The sequence below is a fragment of the Gopherus flavomarginatus genome, chromosome 6, assembly GCF_025201925.1.
Source record: "Gopherus flavomarginatus isolate rGopFla2 chromosome 6, rGopFla2.mat.asm, whole genome shotgun sequence".
Taxonomy (NCBI): domain Eukaryota; kingdom Metazoa; phylum Chordata; order Testudines; family Testudinidae; genus Gopherus; species Gopherus flavomarginatus.
The window spans coordinates 18581118-18598709 of NC_066622.1; the positions used below are offsets into that span (position 1 = coordinate 18581118).

At 42.6% G+C, this 17592-nt stretch overlaps 1 protein-coding gene across 3 annotated transcripts in view; it reads right to left on the reverse strand.

Annotated features, from left to right (window-relative positions):
- Positions 1 to 17592, reverse strand: part of SRGAP3 (SLIT-ROBO Rho GTPase activating protein 3) — a 216619-nt gene that overhangs the window by 32330 nt on the left and 166697 nt on the right. For all 3 annotated transcript variants that reach the window (XM_050957305.1, XM_050957304.1, XM_050957306.1), the window contains exons 7-11: positions 8106 to 8327; positions 7662 to 7763; positions 7183 to 7380; positions 5375 to 5459; positions 455 to 482 (exon numbers count right to left, since the gene is read on the reverse strand). In XM_050957305.1, coding sequence (XP_050813262.1) covers positions 455 to 482; positions 5375 to 5459; positions 7183 to 7380; positions 7662 to 7763; positions 8106 to 8327 — 635 coding nt within the window. The remainder of the gene's footprint in view (positions 1 to 454; positions 483 to 5374; positions 5460 to 7182; positions 7381 to 7661; positions 7764 to 8105; positions 8328 to 17592) is intronic.

Consider the following 17592-nt stretch of genomic DNA (forward strand, 5'->3'; position numbering starts at 1 on the left):
GAACAGTGGGTGGACAGGGAGGGGCAGGAGACGGGGTTGGGAGGGTTGACACCCATGTGTTGTGCAGTCCTAAAGCTGGCTATGAATACAGCACAACTTCAGATACGTTTATCGAGACACTGCAATGCACCGTGCTGACACAGCACTTCCAGGCACTTCAGAACTAGTCATCTGTAAATTACACTGCAGCAAAACAAGGGCCTGTTTGTCATCATTCTAATTAATCCACTTAGAGAATGCAGCACAGGAGCAGGCCACTGATGTGAGGAGCTGGGTTTCAGCCTCTCCCCGTTGCACGGCATAGCCCAGCACAGGGCAGCTGGAGGATTATAAACCCAGTGTGCTGTGCCAAAAAACAACACATCAAGCCATGTCTTCCCGTGGGTCTTGGTCCCTCAGAAAAAGTGAGTCAGCCCCCTCCCCAAGCGGGTAAAGCAGACGAAACCCTTCTTACCTGGTTGTGCCACATTCAGCTCTTTCACCTAGAAAGAAAAATTGCACATGAATTTCCATCTCGTTTTCACATCAGTGCCAAGGACGTGGGCTGTTTACACACACACACACACAGTCAGTTAATTGCTTGTGACAGGTGAGAAACTGAATATGCCTGTATGATACAGAAGATTTCTAGCTTGTTGCTATGTTACCCCACTAACAACTTCTTCACTGAAAGAAGTTTTACAAGTCACGGTGCCCAACCTGTGAGTGAGGGAATCTCCTCACCATCCACTAATCTCAATGGTTTATTTGCAGGATTGATCCCAAAGATAGTATTGTGTATCTTTTTGCCTCTCATAAAAACTAACCAGGTCCTCAGCTGGTGTAAATCAGTGCAGGTCCATTGCTACCAGTGCAGCGATAATGATTTACACCAGCCGAGGAACTGACCCTTGTGTCTGATTATCATACCAAACCAAATAGGAAAGCAGTATTGTGACAAGGACTGTTGCCCCTGGGGAGTGAGCTGAGATTATCCCACTGCCTCATGGAGGGCCACTAATAGCATCTTAACACAGTGGAGTATTCCAGTAGCTCAGCTTTTCCTAAGAGATAAAAGACCATCTAATCATATCCAGGCAGACTCTATTCTAGCTGTCAATATCCTTATTCCCTTCATGTATTTATGGTGCTCAGATTTTATATAAATGGCAGCATATCGCTGAGAAGATCTATTCATTTTTATAAGTTTATGTCATTCCACAGATAAATTGTAAACTAATTTCGCATACTGTTTGTGCCTTTCCGCAAAGGCCTGGAAAGCTGATTTCCTCTTTATTTTGTATGGCACATAAAAGGAAACGTTCAAGTTCACATCCCTGTTACAATGTCGCCAGGGATCAGACCTCAGCTGACTCCTCGCTGCCATCTACACACTGTCCTGAGCAACACTGTTCAATCACAGAAGTTCAAACACCATCTCTGCTTGTGCAACGGCCACCATCTTGGCCATCAAGCCTGTAACTGAAGCAGGGACCTCCACAGATAAAAGCATGAGCGGCTACAGCTTGAGCTAACAAGCCTAGGCTCTGTAGCTGGGGCTGTAACAGACTCATATCCCCGACAGATTGGATGCAGAGAGAGACCGGTAACACACACTCACCAGGGAGTTACACTTACAACTCACAAAACTCTCTTTTCCCACCTGAACCTCTCCTGCACTGTGCAGACTCACATGACCATCTCTCTCACATCTCTTTCCAGATATGTCTGAAACTCAACATCATGAAAAAGCCCTCCTCTTCATCTCCCTTCTGCTGGACAGCTGGCCATTCAGCCATCCTTTCCCAGACCTGCCACCTCTATGGCAATTTTTTACTCCAACCTCGCCTTCTCCAGTACAAAAGCTGTTGAAAAATCTCACTGGTTTTCCTCTAAAAATATTATACCCCATGATAATGTGACACTAAAGTGGTACAATAAAATCAAGGAGAGTCAGGAAATGCAAAAGTTAAGGTCTCTGCAGCAAATAATTTCCTACTTTTGAGCAAAAAATGAAGTGTTTTGAAAATGCCAAATTTTCTTCAGATAAAAATCAGGTCACATTGAAATGTGCCATTTTAAATATCCAGTGTGAAAATGGCCATTTAGTGGATTTTTTGCAGAAAGTCTAAACGTTGGAATCACCTGAAAGCTTGCAATGAAATGCTCAACATTTTCACGTGAAATTTTGTGACAAACCTGCGGCTTTTTTCACATAGCTCTTAGGGAACAGAAATGAAGTTTAAACTGATTCTTTGCAACTTTAACTATAGTTCTCTCTCCTAAGCACTGCCATAGTTTTTCTAGTTATGGGAATAATGATTAGCAATGCATCATCAGGAGTACAATCATTTTACCCACTGATTTATGATACCATCTTAGTACTATCAAGGAGATAGGCCTGTTCTCTGCATTAAGAGCTGAGCTATGGGAAGAGCCCAGATGGGTCAGATTTCTACTAACCCTTTATAATAACAAGATATGGAGATATACCTATCTCATAGAATTGGAAGGGACCTTGAAAGATCATTGAGTCCAGTCTTTGCCTTCCCTAGCAGAACCAAGTACTGTCTCTGACAGTTCTCCCCCAATCCCTAAATGGCCCCCTCAAGGATTGAGCTCACAACCCTTGGTTTAGCAGGCCACTGCTCAAACCACTGAGCTTTCCCTCTCCTTTACTCCACCTACCCCTCCCTCCTCCAAAATATCAAAGCCTGAATTTGGAAACAGCTGGGAGCTCTGCCTGGCAATGTGCAGTGATTGACTAAATCTAATGAGATCCATACCCAAGTTCATTTGAAATATGGGACTACCCCAATAAGAATGTAGAACAGACTGCTATTGTTCTGCTACTGCAGTGTGTTAGTGGGCTATCCAGGGTACTGAGAATTCTAGGAGAGGAAAGTATTTTCATAGAGCCCTAGGAGTCCACCATGACAGTTTTCTTATGTTAAAACTTTATTCTTCAGATACAGTGCTGTTTAAAGGGACACATTGCATGCAATAAATCACAGAATCTAAGGGAAAAGTAGGTTTTAAAGCTAAAAAAACTTGAAGGAGAAAATGTTTGGGATAAAAGACAACAAAAGCTAATTAATTTTTATTACATTAAGATCAGCAGCACGCTTATTGTAGTACTAAAATGAGATTGGAGACAGCTGATCCTTTAAACTTTAAAAATAAGTATCCTCTCTCCCATTGTGGAACAACTATCCAGGGCTATAAAGCATCTCAGTCTTCTGCAAACTGGGCAGAATACACAAAAAATATATACTGTTCCCATAGAGCTAAAAAATATATACTGTTTCCATACAGCTAAAAATCCCTTGGTTAGGTATCAATGAGAGAAAAGCATCTCTATTCAGGACAGCACTTAAGCAGCTACTTAACTTAAAGCATGTGCTTAAGCCTTACCCTGGATAGGGACAAACTTAGCCATGTGCTTTAAGATCTTTCCTCAATCGCACCTTAAATCTAACGAAACTGTGGCTAAGGGATGACAGAGACCCCTACATAGAGAGTGGAGAATCAGACTGTAGACCACAAGTCCAAGGTGGTATAAGAGGTTTGTAACAGGTCAACAATGTTTGACCAAAACACTCTCTTGTGTTAGCAGGTAGATGAAACATCCTGCTCTTCAAGTAGGTGGGAAAGAGTTAAGTGGATTTTTCCCAACTCACTGAGACAGGTGACTATCTGCATAAAAGCAGGTGGAAATGGCTGTCTGGCAGGATCGGATCAGTCCTGAAGGAGGAACTGTAGCAGCAGCCAAGACTGGGGATGGGGACAAGATGTGACCTGACCGTTACAGGGTCTCATTGTTTTGTAGATAAAGCCATGCCCCAGGGAGGGGATGAATTTGCAGTTTACACAGTGCATGGACTAAGTTCAGATCTATTGCTTGGGTAGCTGAAATACTCTACTGTTCAGCCTGCAGATACCCTTCAAGTTCCCAGTGTCCTTATGTAGTCATGTGAACGTGAATGTACACAGAGGACATGGGTGGGCCATGAGCATCTCCTCTGCCAATCAGAAACGAGGAGTCCCCTTGTGTTCTAAAGCTCAGAAGCTCTATAAAGCTAATGAAGTCTTCCTTTTCGAACATTATTATTAGTGCTCCTGGGAAGCCCTAACTGGCTTCTCAGGAGGCTATATTTCCTTCCAGTGGAATCTTTCACTAAGACCAGGCCCCTACAATTAAAGAAACTGAATTTATACATTAACTGAAATTAGTCTGTCTAATTAACCGCGGTGAAATCATTTGTAATTCAACAATACAGACCATCAGGAATGCAAATTACCCCAGGTTATCCTAGTCCTAGTAAATTTAATAGAGGTTCCTACTAAAAGACCTACTGGACTGACTAAAGAATAAAGATCCTGTCTACAGATTTTCTAAACCATCCTATAGAATTCTAGGGCAAGGTTAAAAGTCTTTTTATTCTGTTCCACAGGATGATCCACAAACCTACAGTAATCTGTAGGATTTCCCATAAGGGAAGGTGCTGGGACCTCAGCACACCTCAACTTGATGTCAGCACCTGTCATTAACAGTTGCAGACCTCAATGAGAGTTGGAGGTGCTCAGCACTTCACAGACTCAGGAACATTGCCAAGGATAAAAAAAAAATCATATAAATGTTCTTAAATTTCTTTACTGTACCACCATCACAACTCCCTGATTATTAAAAGTGAATTACTTTTCACCATGTGTCCTGTTTGGTTTGGTTTTCTTCATTTGACTTGCTTGGAAAGTGAAACTAGAACAGAAGGTTAACCACTATGTGTTTCCAGTCAGGTTCACTGCCAAGTCTCCACGCTTAGCACAGAGCTGCTGCTGCAGCTGGCTTTGGATCTCCAGCGCTGCAGGGAATTTAATTTAAAATTACATTTCTGCAAGCATTTCAATTCATATCAGTACTCGTAAAAATGTTTATTGTACAAAACCTAATCTGGAAGCCTAACGTATTTGAAAAATGACCCTTTAATTGCCAATGAAAGCAGTGAAGTATACAGCATCCCTGTTAAAATAGCTTCCACTGGGTTTGGGTTTGTACAGTTAACTCCTTGATTGCTGCTGGAGAAAGCGTGATTGGGTATAGTTGTAATTCTGGACTAAATCCTTGCAGGCACCCTGTGGCAGTGTAAGCAGCAAGAAGGCAGCCTAACATTTATATTTTGAATTCACAGTCTACTCTTGGTCACAAATAAAGGTGATTGGGTTTAGAATATTTTTGCATGTCTTCTGTTAAGCTTAGCAGAAGCAACTCATTGCAGAGGCTAGCATTTACCCAGGGAAAGGAAAGTAGCAGGTGAGTTTTGAAAAGTTCAAGGTCTGGTTTGAAATCTTGATGTGAGATGCAAGGTTTCTCTCTGGACCTTACCCTAGGACTCACCTTCTCCAAGAGTCTGCTTCAGTAAGTCATGTTTAGCCTGGAGCTTGGTGATAAGGTTACTGCCATTCAAATACTCTTTAAATTTCTGGAAAAAAAACCCCACAAACACAAATACAACATGAGTAAGGCCTCTTGGTGAAAATGTTTTCTAACTGATATACATTTTTGCCTATGGGATTGCTGTAAGGGGATTCAGCAAGAGAGTCTGTTAGGCTCTAATAAACCAGACTTCAGTTACATACACAAAAGTGAGCCAAGGATGGGTTAAAATTTGCTCTTTCACTATTCAAACGGCAGTACTGTTGTTCTTATTAGCCCAGAATTCTTTGTGTTGTGCCATGTGCTTGAGGTCAGGGCTTTGGAACACAAGGAACCCCAAAGAAAACAGTTCAAATAAAGCCTTCTTTTGTCAAGCTTCTGGGAATGGCCCCAATAAGCAATGAGCTCTTCCTTCCAGAGACAGGGCTCTGCCTTTGTGCAAACAGCGATAAGGAAGGGAGAATTCCCAGTACATGAGATCTTTCTAGCTCAGGAGATCAGATACTTATGCTAAGCAGCTAGTCTCATTCGATGCATAACATTCCTATTTTATTTAGAGATTGCCTCATACCCAACAATGCCTTGGAGGCCAATAACTTTTATACATCTCAGGAGTGGGGAAGAAAGGGACAGAAAATGAAAGAGACAGATAGAACTTTTTTTTTTTTAAGGCATTTTGCAAAGCACCACATCTCCTTACAAACAAAATTGCAACTAACTCTCTGAATGGGAACCATACAAAAATAATCACAGAGAAGCTGTAAGCCCTATCGCAGACGTGAATGTATCATGGGACACTACAAGCCATGTCATGTTACCAACAACCTTCAATAACATGTGCCTTGTTGAGAACAGGGGACACTTCTCTTGAAGTCCTCTCTTACAATACTTGAAATAGAAATAATAATGAGCCTGTTCGACAGACCCTGGGATCTGCACAGTGGAAAGATGAGCAGGCCAGAATGACCGTCACTTCCACACCCAACCTATAGAGCTTGCTGCAGAAAGATGCTACAGCCCCAGGTTATGGGTATCTTCCTACAGCCATCTTTCCATGGTGGAGATTACCCTTAAATTTGTTCCCAGGACAGGTGCCAGGATATGGCTCTTGGGCAAGGACAACACTGAAGTCCAAGAGTTAAAGCAGAGGCATGGGCTCCCCACATGGATGGCACTGGCCTCCTATTGACTCCCCAGGATGCATGTGGACCCCCCCTGGGATTTGGGAACCCATTGAGAGGCCTGTTCTATGTGGCCAGAGGGAGCTAATCCCATACCCTCCACAGATCAATAAGAGAGAATTCTCAAAGTGGAGATTTAGCCATGCCTGTAGGTTTTTGCTGAGGGTAGGTGGGCTGGACTGACAGTTCTGCAGAGTGACATCTTATGGGAATTGAACAGAGACCATCAAACTCATCTCACACAGACCCTGAGGTGGTAACATTATGAGACTGGGGTGGTTTCAGATCAGCAAACTGGAGTGGAAGGCATTATTGCCCATTATTGAGTCTCCCAGCTCATTTCTTTAAGTCTCCTTTCATGGCTAGCTTTTAAAGTTGTTGCTTTTTTAAAGTAACACAAGGATGCATGATTTGTTCCCTGCGCATTTCCCTACAGCCAAGAAGCACACATTTCAATTTCAAACAGACACAAGACAAATATTTAAACAGACCAAACTGGCTCTTGCTGTTCACTAACGAGCATTTCAAATGGGACTCAACCCAACCAATTAATGCTGCGTAGCCTAGATAGCTTGAGATGAGACTCACCGTAAAATAGAACATTTCAGTTTCCTGTTGGTTGGCTCTTCTCTTGGCAATGTTTATTTTACTCATGTAGGTCTCTGAAGCGGCTGACTTGACTGACTCAGTGGAGCGACTATGCTGGAAGGCATCTGAAACATCAAAATCTTCCACCGTCAGCATGTCCTGCAAGGTCTGCATAGTGGCATCCAGAGTTTTTCGTACCTGCACAAATGGAGAGCACAGTAGTTGTGAAACAAACTGGGAGAATGACCTATTTTGGCCACAATAATTGGCCATCAAGCAGCTCTTATGTACTGAGCTTGATCCAATGTCCACTGAAGTCAGTAGGAGTCTTCAGAAAAGCCACCAGAAGTCTCGGCATTGTAGAAGACTCCAACCGACTGAAAGCTCTAGCACAGAATGCTGAATGTCATGTGGCAGAGACTGTAAAGTCATTAGCACAGTCCACTGGAATAATGATCAACGCCAGTTATTGCTCTCACCTCCTCATTCTCTATCTTGAGAGTGGCAAGTCTAGACTGCAGTTGGTGATATCGCATGAGCAACTCCGTCTGCACAGGCTGTTGGGCGCTCACCTGACATACCTGATGGTAGTAACAAAACCAGAGAGAGGAGACTGAAACATTCACTGGACAAACAGGAATACTTTAAGCAATTAGATGATTCTCTCTCCCACCCCAAGCTCTCTCTTTCTGGGAGGTTGGGTACCCCACCCCATCTCTAACTGGCAATGCCCTGTATCTGGGCCTAAGCAAAGCATTTATCACATAGCAGTTGAAAAGAGTTGAAAAAAGAGAGCAGCATGAACAGAAGCACAGTGGCAATAGGATGGGAAAGAGGTTAAAGATCACAGACTAGGGAGAGAGGAAACTAGGACAGCTCAGGCTATGCCAAATTGCTGATGCTGTTTTCTGCAGGTCCAGTACCTCATCCCCCATGTGAGGCTGGAATTCAAACTTCAGCGGAGGGCAGAAGACCTGGTTGCACATGTCCATGACTGTATGCTTGTCACTCCGTGCGTCCAGGTTGTCCACTGCGTTCTCAATTATGTCCAGGCCCTCATGGCGTGAGGTTTCTAGGTTATATTCAGCAGACAGGTATGTCCGGAATGTCCGAGCTAGGCTGGCATGGAATCCCAGATCACAACACTGAGGGAGAGGGAGAATTATTGAAGAAAGGTCACGTTCACAGACTGAGTAACATGAGTAAAGAATTCTCACATTTAAATATCCCCTTCACCCTGAAGGGCCTCAGAGCACCATGTATGGGCACAGGAATCATTTTGACAGCCAATGAAATGTAGCCACTTCCGGAGTAGAACACATCAGCTGTTTAATAACATACACCAACACCAGACAGAGCAGTAGGACGTGAAGCATACAGTACGCACTCAAAAATCCTGGGGCAACTAAAGGAATTACTCTCACTGGACAGTGGCCATTTCAAGTTGGATGAGTAAATTCCAGCTCAAGGAGACATACCCCTCTAGTGATGAATGAGCCAGCATGCTAAAAAAAAGAGAGTGTAGCCGGAGCAGCGCAAGTGGTGGGCAGGGCTAGCTGGCAAGTGCCTAGGGTCTCAGACAGGTACATACTTGGGGTGGCTAGGCCCTCCTGCCATTTACACAGCTGCAGCTATGCTTAATTTTTAGTGCCCTGGCTCTATCAGAGCTAGTGCAGGTATGTCTCCTCTAGCTGAGGATCACACCACCCAGCTGCAAGGCAGACACACCCTAAGTCGTGCCAAGAGTGATATGGCTCAGCTGAAGGGAAGCACCTCCAAAAGTCACAGTACCCTCTACAGCCACGCTGGGATGTTGAGCAAGTGCTGGCTCAGGGGAAAGCCTGTCAGCTAGTTCCTCACCAATGCCCATTCCTGCCAGACCCTGCAATTTCCTGGGCCAAATTCTGATCAGGCCCAACTCTGCTAACTGATTAGATTTCACAGGACAGTAGCCAGGGAGGAACAGGTCATGGGTTTCCAAGATGTGTACCCCTTGTTCACAGACTGCCTAGCTTATTTCTCCCTCCTCAGTCAATTTACTGCACCTTTCCATAAGCCCCTTCTAAACACAGAAATGCATTCATCAAAATTATCTAGCAGAGACAGACGTTAAAGTAAGCTGGCATTCAAACACTCCCTGTTATCGAACTCTTTCATCACAGCAATGAAGATGCTTCCATTATCCCCCTCTCTCTTACTCAAAAAGGAATAGTTTCTCATGCATAAGTGATCATTCCTCCCTGGGGAAAATGATAGAACTGAAAGCTAATTGCTGTCAAAATACTGTATATGAAAAAAAGCCCTGTTTTCAATATAACTGAATCTTGTTTGTATGATGTATCAACAGCATTGATCCGCTGCGAAGAATGGCCAGTCACCACCTAGTAAAAATGACTTTTATGGTCTCCTCCCAATCCCTAAAGGGAGTTTTGGCTATGCCGCAAAACCACTATGTAATTTGGGCTTGGTTGGCAGACTCTACTTGAAAGGGGACCAAGTCTTGAAGAGCCTGGATGCTGTGGATCAGGGCAGAGGTGCACTGGCAAAGATGGGGAGCGAAGGGACATTCCAGTTTTGGATCTCAGCCAAAATGCAGGTATAGCTGTGTGCAGAGAGAGAAAGGAAGACTGGAAATGGTGGCATTGTTACACAATCAGCACTGAGTTGCACTAGCAGAGCTGCGAGGGGACTGAGCTGGAATGGACAGTCAGAAGATGTCTCAGCCCTGATGACAATGACACTTTAACAGGCCTGTGGAAGACAAGACTGCAACAGAAGGTATTGTGGGTAAAAAGATTAAGGTGCAGGAGCAGAGCTCCTTGAGGCTCTTTGGGAGAGAAGAGGGGTTGGAGTTCAGGATAAAGGGGCACTGGCACTGTTGGGGAGCTTATACCACTCCAGGCTTTACCCCATGTGAGGAACTTCACATTCACCTGTCCCCAACACATGCATACTGTGATACGCCTACAAGAATGCTCCCCCCCCCAGAAAAGGACAAAGAATTGCTGACCTATCTTTTGTTTCATACGGCATCTAACTAATGACTGCTACTGAATTATCCTTATATAAAAGCTGTCAAAATACAATTAACATTACAAATTACAAATTATAGAGGTTAAGAAATTTTGCTGACATACGAACAAAACAACAGCAGACGAACTTTATCACTGTTCTAGCTGTAACTGAGAAAAGCTAGAAAGCTGGAAAATCTATCAGGACAACTTACGTGCCTGATATAATTAAACCATTTCTAAAATTCTCAGTGGATTAAACCCATTCCTGAAAAATAAAACTCCACACAATTTCAACATTGCCTCTATTGCATTTTTCAAACTAGGTTACATTGGCTACCAACATGGTCTCAAATTAGATCATTAATAATCCATGTTATTATTAACATCAATAATCATTAACAACCACTTGGTCATGACTAGAGTTGGGACCAAATCAATAATGACAAGAGTTTGGTGAATTTTATTTTTATATATAGATATAGATATAGATATAGATATAGATATATACACACACACACACACACACACTTATATATATAGTCAAATTCTGCAAATAGTTTTGGCTGAAAAAACTTATTGGGGGTGGGGGCGGGAATCAGTAGATATTTCAGAACGAAATGTCAAAATGGTTCATTTAGAAATTTGTTGAAATGTCATTATGAATCAACATTTGAAACTGTTCCATTCAAACTAAATTTTCCAGTTTTTCATTTAGTTAAGAATTTTAAAAAAAATCTGTTTGGGTTTGAAACAAACCCAATTTTTTTTATTTTAACTTTTAATATCAGCCACTGAATCAAAAAAAATCAATTATTCACTCAACTCTAAAATGACCGAGATTCTTTACGGTTTGACAGCTATTAAGTAACCTATGTGAAGTGGAGTGGGTGGGCTGAGTTCAGGTCTTTAAGCTCATCATACAACCTGCCACCTTAAAGTGATAGGTTCATATTAACGTCAGTTATGCTGTATCTGTTAACAGTATTTGTTACTTCTTTATCACTAAAGATATGTGAGGTGCCTATCACACACAGAAGGAGACAACCCTTGAGCCAAGGAGTTTACATTCTAAGCCCCGGATCCAGCCATTGCACTGCTTGACATCAATGGGATTTGGTGTGGGTACAAGGGATCAGGACCTAATTTAATATAAGTAGGCCAAATTCAGTCCTCCTGGTGTTAACTGTTGAACCAGATACCATGGTGATCAACGTAGCCCAAAAACCAAGATTAAGATAGACAGAAAGAATTTGGCCTGGTTAATCTAATCAAAATTAACCCAAAATAGACTGTTCTATGGATACACGGAGGACTCCAGTTTCCAGACCTGCCATCGCCTTTCTGAGCAATACACTGAAGGGAGAAAAAAAGAATTAAAGTCACATTAAAAAACAACCAGAATTCTGCATCAAAAGGTTACCATCACTAAACTCAAAGTGAAATGTTAAAACTCAGTTACTGCCACAAGCAACTCCAGCCAAAGACGACATCTCGTCCTATCCACTGATGTGAAGAGACGTCCCTCAGTTCAGATTAAGTCACAAAGAGATGTTTTTATGTCACTGTGTGCTAAAAGTGGGAGCAAAAACATGACGGGCTGACTCCTGCTCATTGATATGTGAGCATACTCAGCCTACCCTGACCCAGGCTTGCCACATGTGCAGTTGCCAGTTTGGGACATGAATGATATGGTCATAGTGAACCCTTTATCCTGACCTGGCTTAATTTAAATAAGTCAGACTGCCAGCAGTCAGCCATGTTAACACTTCTTTGAAGGCCCCATGAGCAGAATTCAAGCTTTCCTTAAAATAAGCTTCCAGCCCTTACAGTTGAAGAAAAAATATGATGGTGAACTGATGCACTGTGCCTTCCTGAGTCTGCAAAGAGACTGAAAGAATATTCCCTAAAGAAGTAGGAAAGGCTTCCCATTCATTACATTGGACGTTAACAGTGAAGCCTAGTGATGGTAATCCAAAATGTCAATATTGTTAACTCTTTCACCACTGACAATTTTAGAACAAATAGCCAGCTACTCTGGGATTGTGGGTGGAAGTTGAGTACAGTATTATCATAATCTACCCATTGCCTTTCAGCTTTCATGAGATCAATGTACTTCTCTGATATTCAAGTACGTGAACAGCCAGGCAACGATGTCAGTTACAGGAAGTACTGCCTCCAGAAGGAAGCCCTTTTGAGACTCATGCCACAGTGCCAGGAAATCAGCATTTCAGAATGCCACAATAAAATTCCAAGCATGGTGAGAATAAAGGCAAAATTCTCTTCTCAGATCAGCAGGGGAACCTTGACTCTATGATCTGCTCATATTAGATGCAGACAGATGCCATTCTTGTTAATGAGATTTCTGCACATATGAGAAGGGCAGAATGGGGGAGCCATGGTCCGTGCGTTGACTTGACAGAAGAATGCTGTCCTACCTGAGAATCAGCTGATCAGAGCCTCATGCTGACAAAAGTTTTTGCTGAAGAGGTCTACAAATCTGTGCTACTGGGGATCCCCAACAATTACAGCACCAATTAGCAAGTCAAAAAAAAAGATACAAAACCAAAATATCTGTGTCTGTCTAAGGGTGGCATTTTCCAAAGAATCCAGTGTCGGCCTAGCTGCTGCCATGGAAGTCACTGAGAACCACTGGCTTTAGTGGAAGAAGGGTTAAGGCAGTGCCGAGTGCTTCTGAAAACCTCACAAGTCAGTCACACCCTGGAGTTCTCCATAATGCTGTTCACCTCATTTTTAATGCTGAATTCATACTGAACCAGCAGTTACTGTACTACCAATAAGTCTGCTGCTACTGACAACTAGGGCGGCTGCCTTACTAACAACATTTTTACAGCTCCTTCAGTCTCTGCTGATTAGCACCGTGCCTGATGCTTCACACTCTGGTGCCCAGAAAAGAAAGGAAAAAACCTTTAAAGAGACACACAAAGGAAAAAAAAAAAAAAAAAGACTTCAGACTCCTTCTCCCAGCATCAGAAGGAACGGCATTTTCTAACTCCACTCTTCCCTTTGACAGAAAGCAAATCAGAACCACAAATTCTAATAAGAATTCTTAGCATTTCTATAGTGCCTTTCACCTGAGGAACTCTAAGTCTTAATATATTAACTAATTAAGCTTCACAACACCCTTGTGAAGTAGGGAAATATTAGCTTTTTTAATCAGAGGTAAACAGAGGCACAGGAAGTTAAGTGACTTGGTCAGAGTCAAAGAGTAAATCACCAACAGAGGCGGGAACAGAGCTATGAAGTCCCAATTACCAGTCCCACCCCAACTCTAACCAAAACCCCTTCCCTGTCATTAAAGCTGAATAGATACTAAAATGAACCAAGAATTGTCCCACTGCTGCACTGGAGAAGACAATCCTGCATTTGGCTGAGAGACAGGTAGGGTGATCTAATAATTCTTCCCATCTCTAATTTCCATGATTCTCTGATGAACTCTCAGGCTTTTGTGTATTTCAAAATGTTATACAATAAACAGGTTTTCAGAAGACCTCAGGGGCAGATTTTCAAGTGCTCTGCTCACATGATTGGGGCCAAATTTGAAAAGAGCTCAGTTCCCACTTCTAACTACTTATGGCACCAATTACCGTAGCATTTAAGCACCTCAGAATCTTTACTTATCCTGACAACATCCCTGTGCTACTATCCCCATTTCACAGAGGGGAACTGAGGCAGAGAGATTAAGGGCTATCTAGGTTGCACTGCAGCACAGACTATGGGAATATGAACTGCAGAGCACACCAAAAGGTTGCAATGTAACTGCCCTGTGTGGAGGTTGCTGGCCTGAACTAAAACGTACAGTTAATGCAGTCCTGTTTGACAAAGAGCTCTATGGTAATATGAGCAAGGTACCTTTTAGATCACACTAGCAGCAGCCACACAAGGCATTCTGATGCACTCTGCAATCCACATACCGCATAGCCCGTGCGGCAGAACAGTGATAGGTATAGCTTCAGTGTCTCACAGGAAACTGGAGATGGGGCAGGGAACAGCACTCAGGTCCTCATGAGTCCTAGACTAGCACTCTATTCACGGGGCCATCCTTCCTCAGCCTTCTTCACTTGGGCACCAAAACTAGGGACAGATTTTCAAAAGAACTCAGCTCCCATTGTGACACAAATGGCCGGATGGTCACAATTATTGGGAACATGGTTTTATGCGGTTGGCTGGGCCCCTAACTTAAGAAGAATTAGTCCCACTGGTCATGGCACAGGCACACAAGTTGCGCCAACAGAACAAAAGAGGGAGCAGAATTTTAAGAATAAAACCAACTTTCAGCTGACAGCAAATATTTGAGCCTGAACTGCTTTGTTAGTAATCAGTGACCTTAAAATATTCTTCACCAGCACACAGAGGAACTGCTCTACTTTATGGCACAGGCAGATCTCTGCAAAGCTCAGTTGCTCCGTTTTCCTCTTCTTGTATTTGAACATATTACGAATAGTTGTACCCACGCTATCAAACAAATTGCTCCCAGCAGAATGAACTCGTCCTTTTGCTCACAATAGGGAAGGAGAGTGGCTTAGTCGTTAAGGCAGGCAAGCGGCCTGCATGGAAGTGCCCTATAGCATTTAATACCGATAGCAACTAAAAGGTTCTACAGTAATGTTATAGGGTACTAGATAAATAACCCTAAAAACCTACAGAATTTAAAAGAAGAGGTGATTCTTCCTAGAGTCTTTTTGAAGCAAGGATAGAATTCTATGGGATGATTAAAAAAAAACCTATAGAAAGGTTAGTATTCATTATTAAATTCTATGGGACTTTTCCATTTGGGGAGGGAGGCAGGACTCCTTGGTTCTATTCCTATCTATGTCAATGATTTACTGTGTAACCGTGAACAAATCACTGAACCATCTGTGCCACAGATTCACTGTCTGTAAAATAGGTCTAAAATACCTAGCAAGGCTGTAATATGGCTTAGTGTAATGTTTGTAAAGTTAATACTTGCACCATGCTATCACAATGATAGAATCATAGAAACACAGAGCTGGACGTCATCTAGTCCATCCCCCCCATGCTGAGACAGGCTCAGATATACCTAGAGGCCATCCCTAATAAAAGGTTAGACAAACCTCTATTAAAAGCCTCCAAGGGATGCCACAACGTCCCTTTGTAACCTGGCACTGGTGCCAGGCACTAGTGCTCTGCAAACACTTGTAATAAATGTATGCAATTGCTTGAGATCCTTTGATGGATGGTAACATAGAATGGAAAGTGTTAATGTTACAAAAAATAATTTTAAAGGAATAATTGTGTTGATCTATAACAAATACAGAAGGCAGACTAATAACATTTCTATAGCCAATGTTTGTGTTTTTTCGTGAATGGAGAGAGGACATCAAATAAAAATATTGCACAGGATATTCCAGCCCAATTGTGATAAATGCGGTCAAAATGTCTGACCACAACAAACAAGCTGCTCTGCTCACCAGTACATGATCGAAGGGTGGGTTTGCCAGCTTGGGAAGTTGTAATACATTGATAGGATTGCAGAGATACTGGTAGCTGCCATAGACACTTCCTCAGAAAGGAAGTGAGGATGCATACTAAACAACACAGTCCTCCCTCACAGAGGAGAATTATTACCCATTGCTAGCTATTTGTAGAGAACCAGTCATCATGGTATTTTGATGTGGATAATACTTACTATGTATACAGGTCTTTATACTTTTCAAAGAGATGGAGAGACACTAACCTCTCTATATCCCAAAGTATTTGCAACGCTGATTAGCCCAAGATTTTCAGCTCCAGCTATCCAGCCAAGACACTTCTAAGGTACCTGTCACTTCGATACCTGAGCACTTATGAGAAAACTGAGGCAGAAAGGTTAGCAACTTGCCCACACACCACAAGTCTTCAGGCAATGCCAGCATTACATTTAAGGCTTTCTGGCTCCCCACTTCATGTCAATCCATTAGATGAATCTGCCTTTAAACCAAGATAAACCTTTGTGAGCCACTTCAGTAGTGAGGAGGCAAAACGTTTCCTCCAGGAAGTAGCGAAGGCAATTTTCTCCGAGAGCAAAAATAACCGTAAATTGTTCCGCTCTTCCATCTGCCTGAGAATGAACAGATTCTTCAGAGTGCTATGAACACCTGCTGTAATTTAATTACAAGTGGATACAATCCCAAAGTCTATCCCAATTCTAGAGATTTTTACCAGATCCCAACTTTAAATAAGGAATCTCTTTGAAACTGGACTGGTCTTTTGAAGTATGTTCACTGCGCCTTAGCAACCGGTCACCTCCCTTCCCAATTTTCTGGATTCCAATTTCAATGGGTTGTTCCTGCCTCTTGCCAGCTAGCCTGATAGGACACTGAAAGCATCCTGAAAACTCTTTAGGGCTCATACAACTTCACCACATGGTGACACGTCAAGATGTCTGACTACGATACAGCATTAAGGTACTGCAGTCTAGATAGCTCTATGGCATCAGGCAAAGGCTATGCGCTGCAGAACAAAATTTAGAAGTTGGTGACTGTCCAAGCATGGGAGCATTCCCAGGAGCTATCTGCCAAGGGCCTGGCTATTTTAGCTTCAGTCTATGTTCCATGATGGTCTGGAACGTCACATTTGCACTGTAATGGGATGGCTGCCTGTGGCGAAGTAGTTCAGGTTTCAGTATATCCTGGTGCAGCCCAAGGCATACCCCACAGTCCTGATCCACTTATGGATTCTCTAGGAGACTGCCCAGGTTTCTGACTCGCATCAAAACCCCCCCTATTACTTCCATGGAATAATTTACATTGTCATAACATGTTAACTGGGGACTCGAGACATTTTCTTATTTGAAGCTAGAAATCGTAATGCCTGTGTTGTGATGCAAGATAATGTAGACACAGAACACTAAGCTATCACCTTTTTTTCCAGAACTCACTGTGTAAGGTTTTCACCTCAGATGTAGGACCTGACCTTACCACCCTCTAAAAAGTCACTGGGATTGGAACTGTGGACTCCAATTCATTCCAGTATTCTCTTCCCCATAGGAAATACTGGGTCATGCCTGAGGCAGTAGCCAATACCTGATACTTCAAAAGATATGTTAAAAATTACCTATTGTGCTCTGAGCCACATGTGCAGTGATGTGTGAGAGGCAGGGAATAGGGGAAGAGATCTTTCCTGAGCCCTGCAGTCATCGAATTAATGCTTCACGGCACGAATTGAATATCTTTATCTTACATAACAAATATTACTTGCCTTAAAACTATCCATCCCTTTTTAAAATCCAGCTACAGTTAATTAACTCTGTGGTCTCTGGAGTAGTTCTTCTCTGAGGGATTTTAACCTAGATTTCATTCTTTTCCCTAAAGTCTCTGCTGCAATCTCCAATATATTCAGGTTTTCTTAGCTTTTTCTTTCTCTCTCTTTTTTTTTT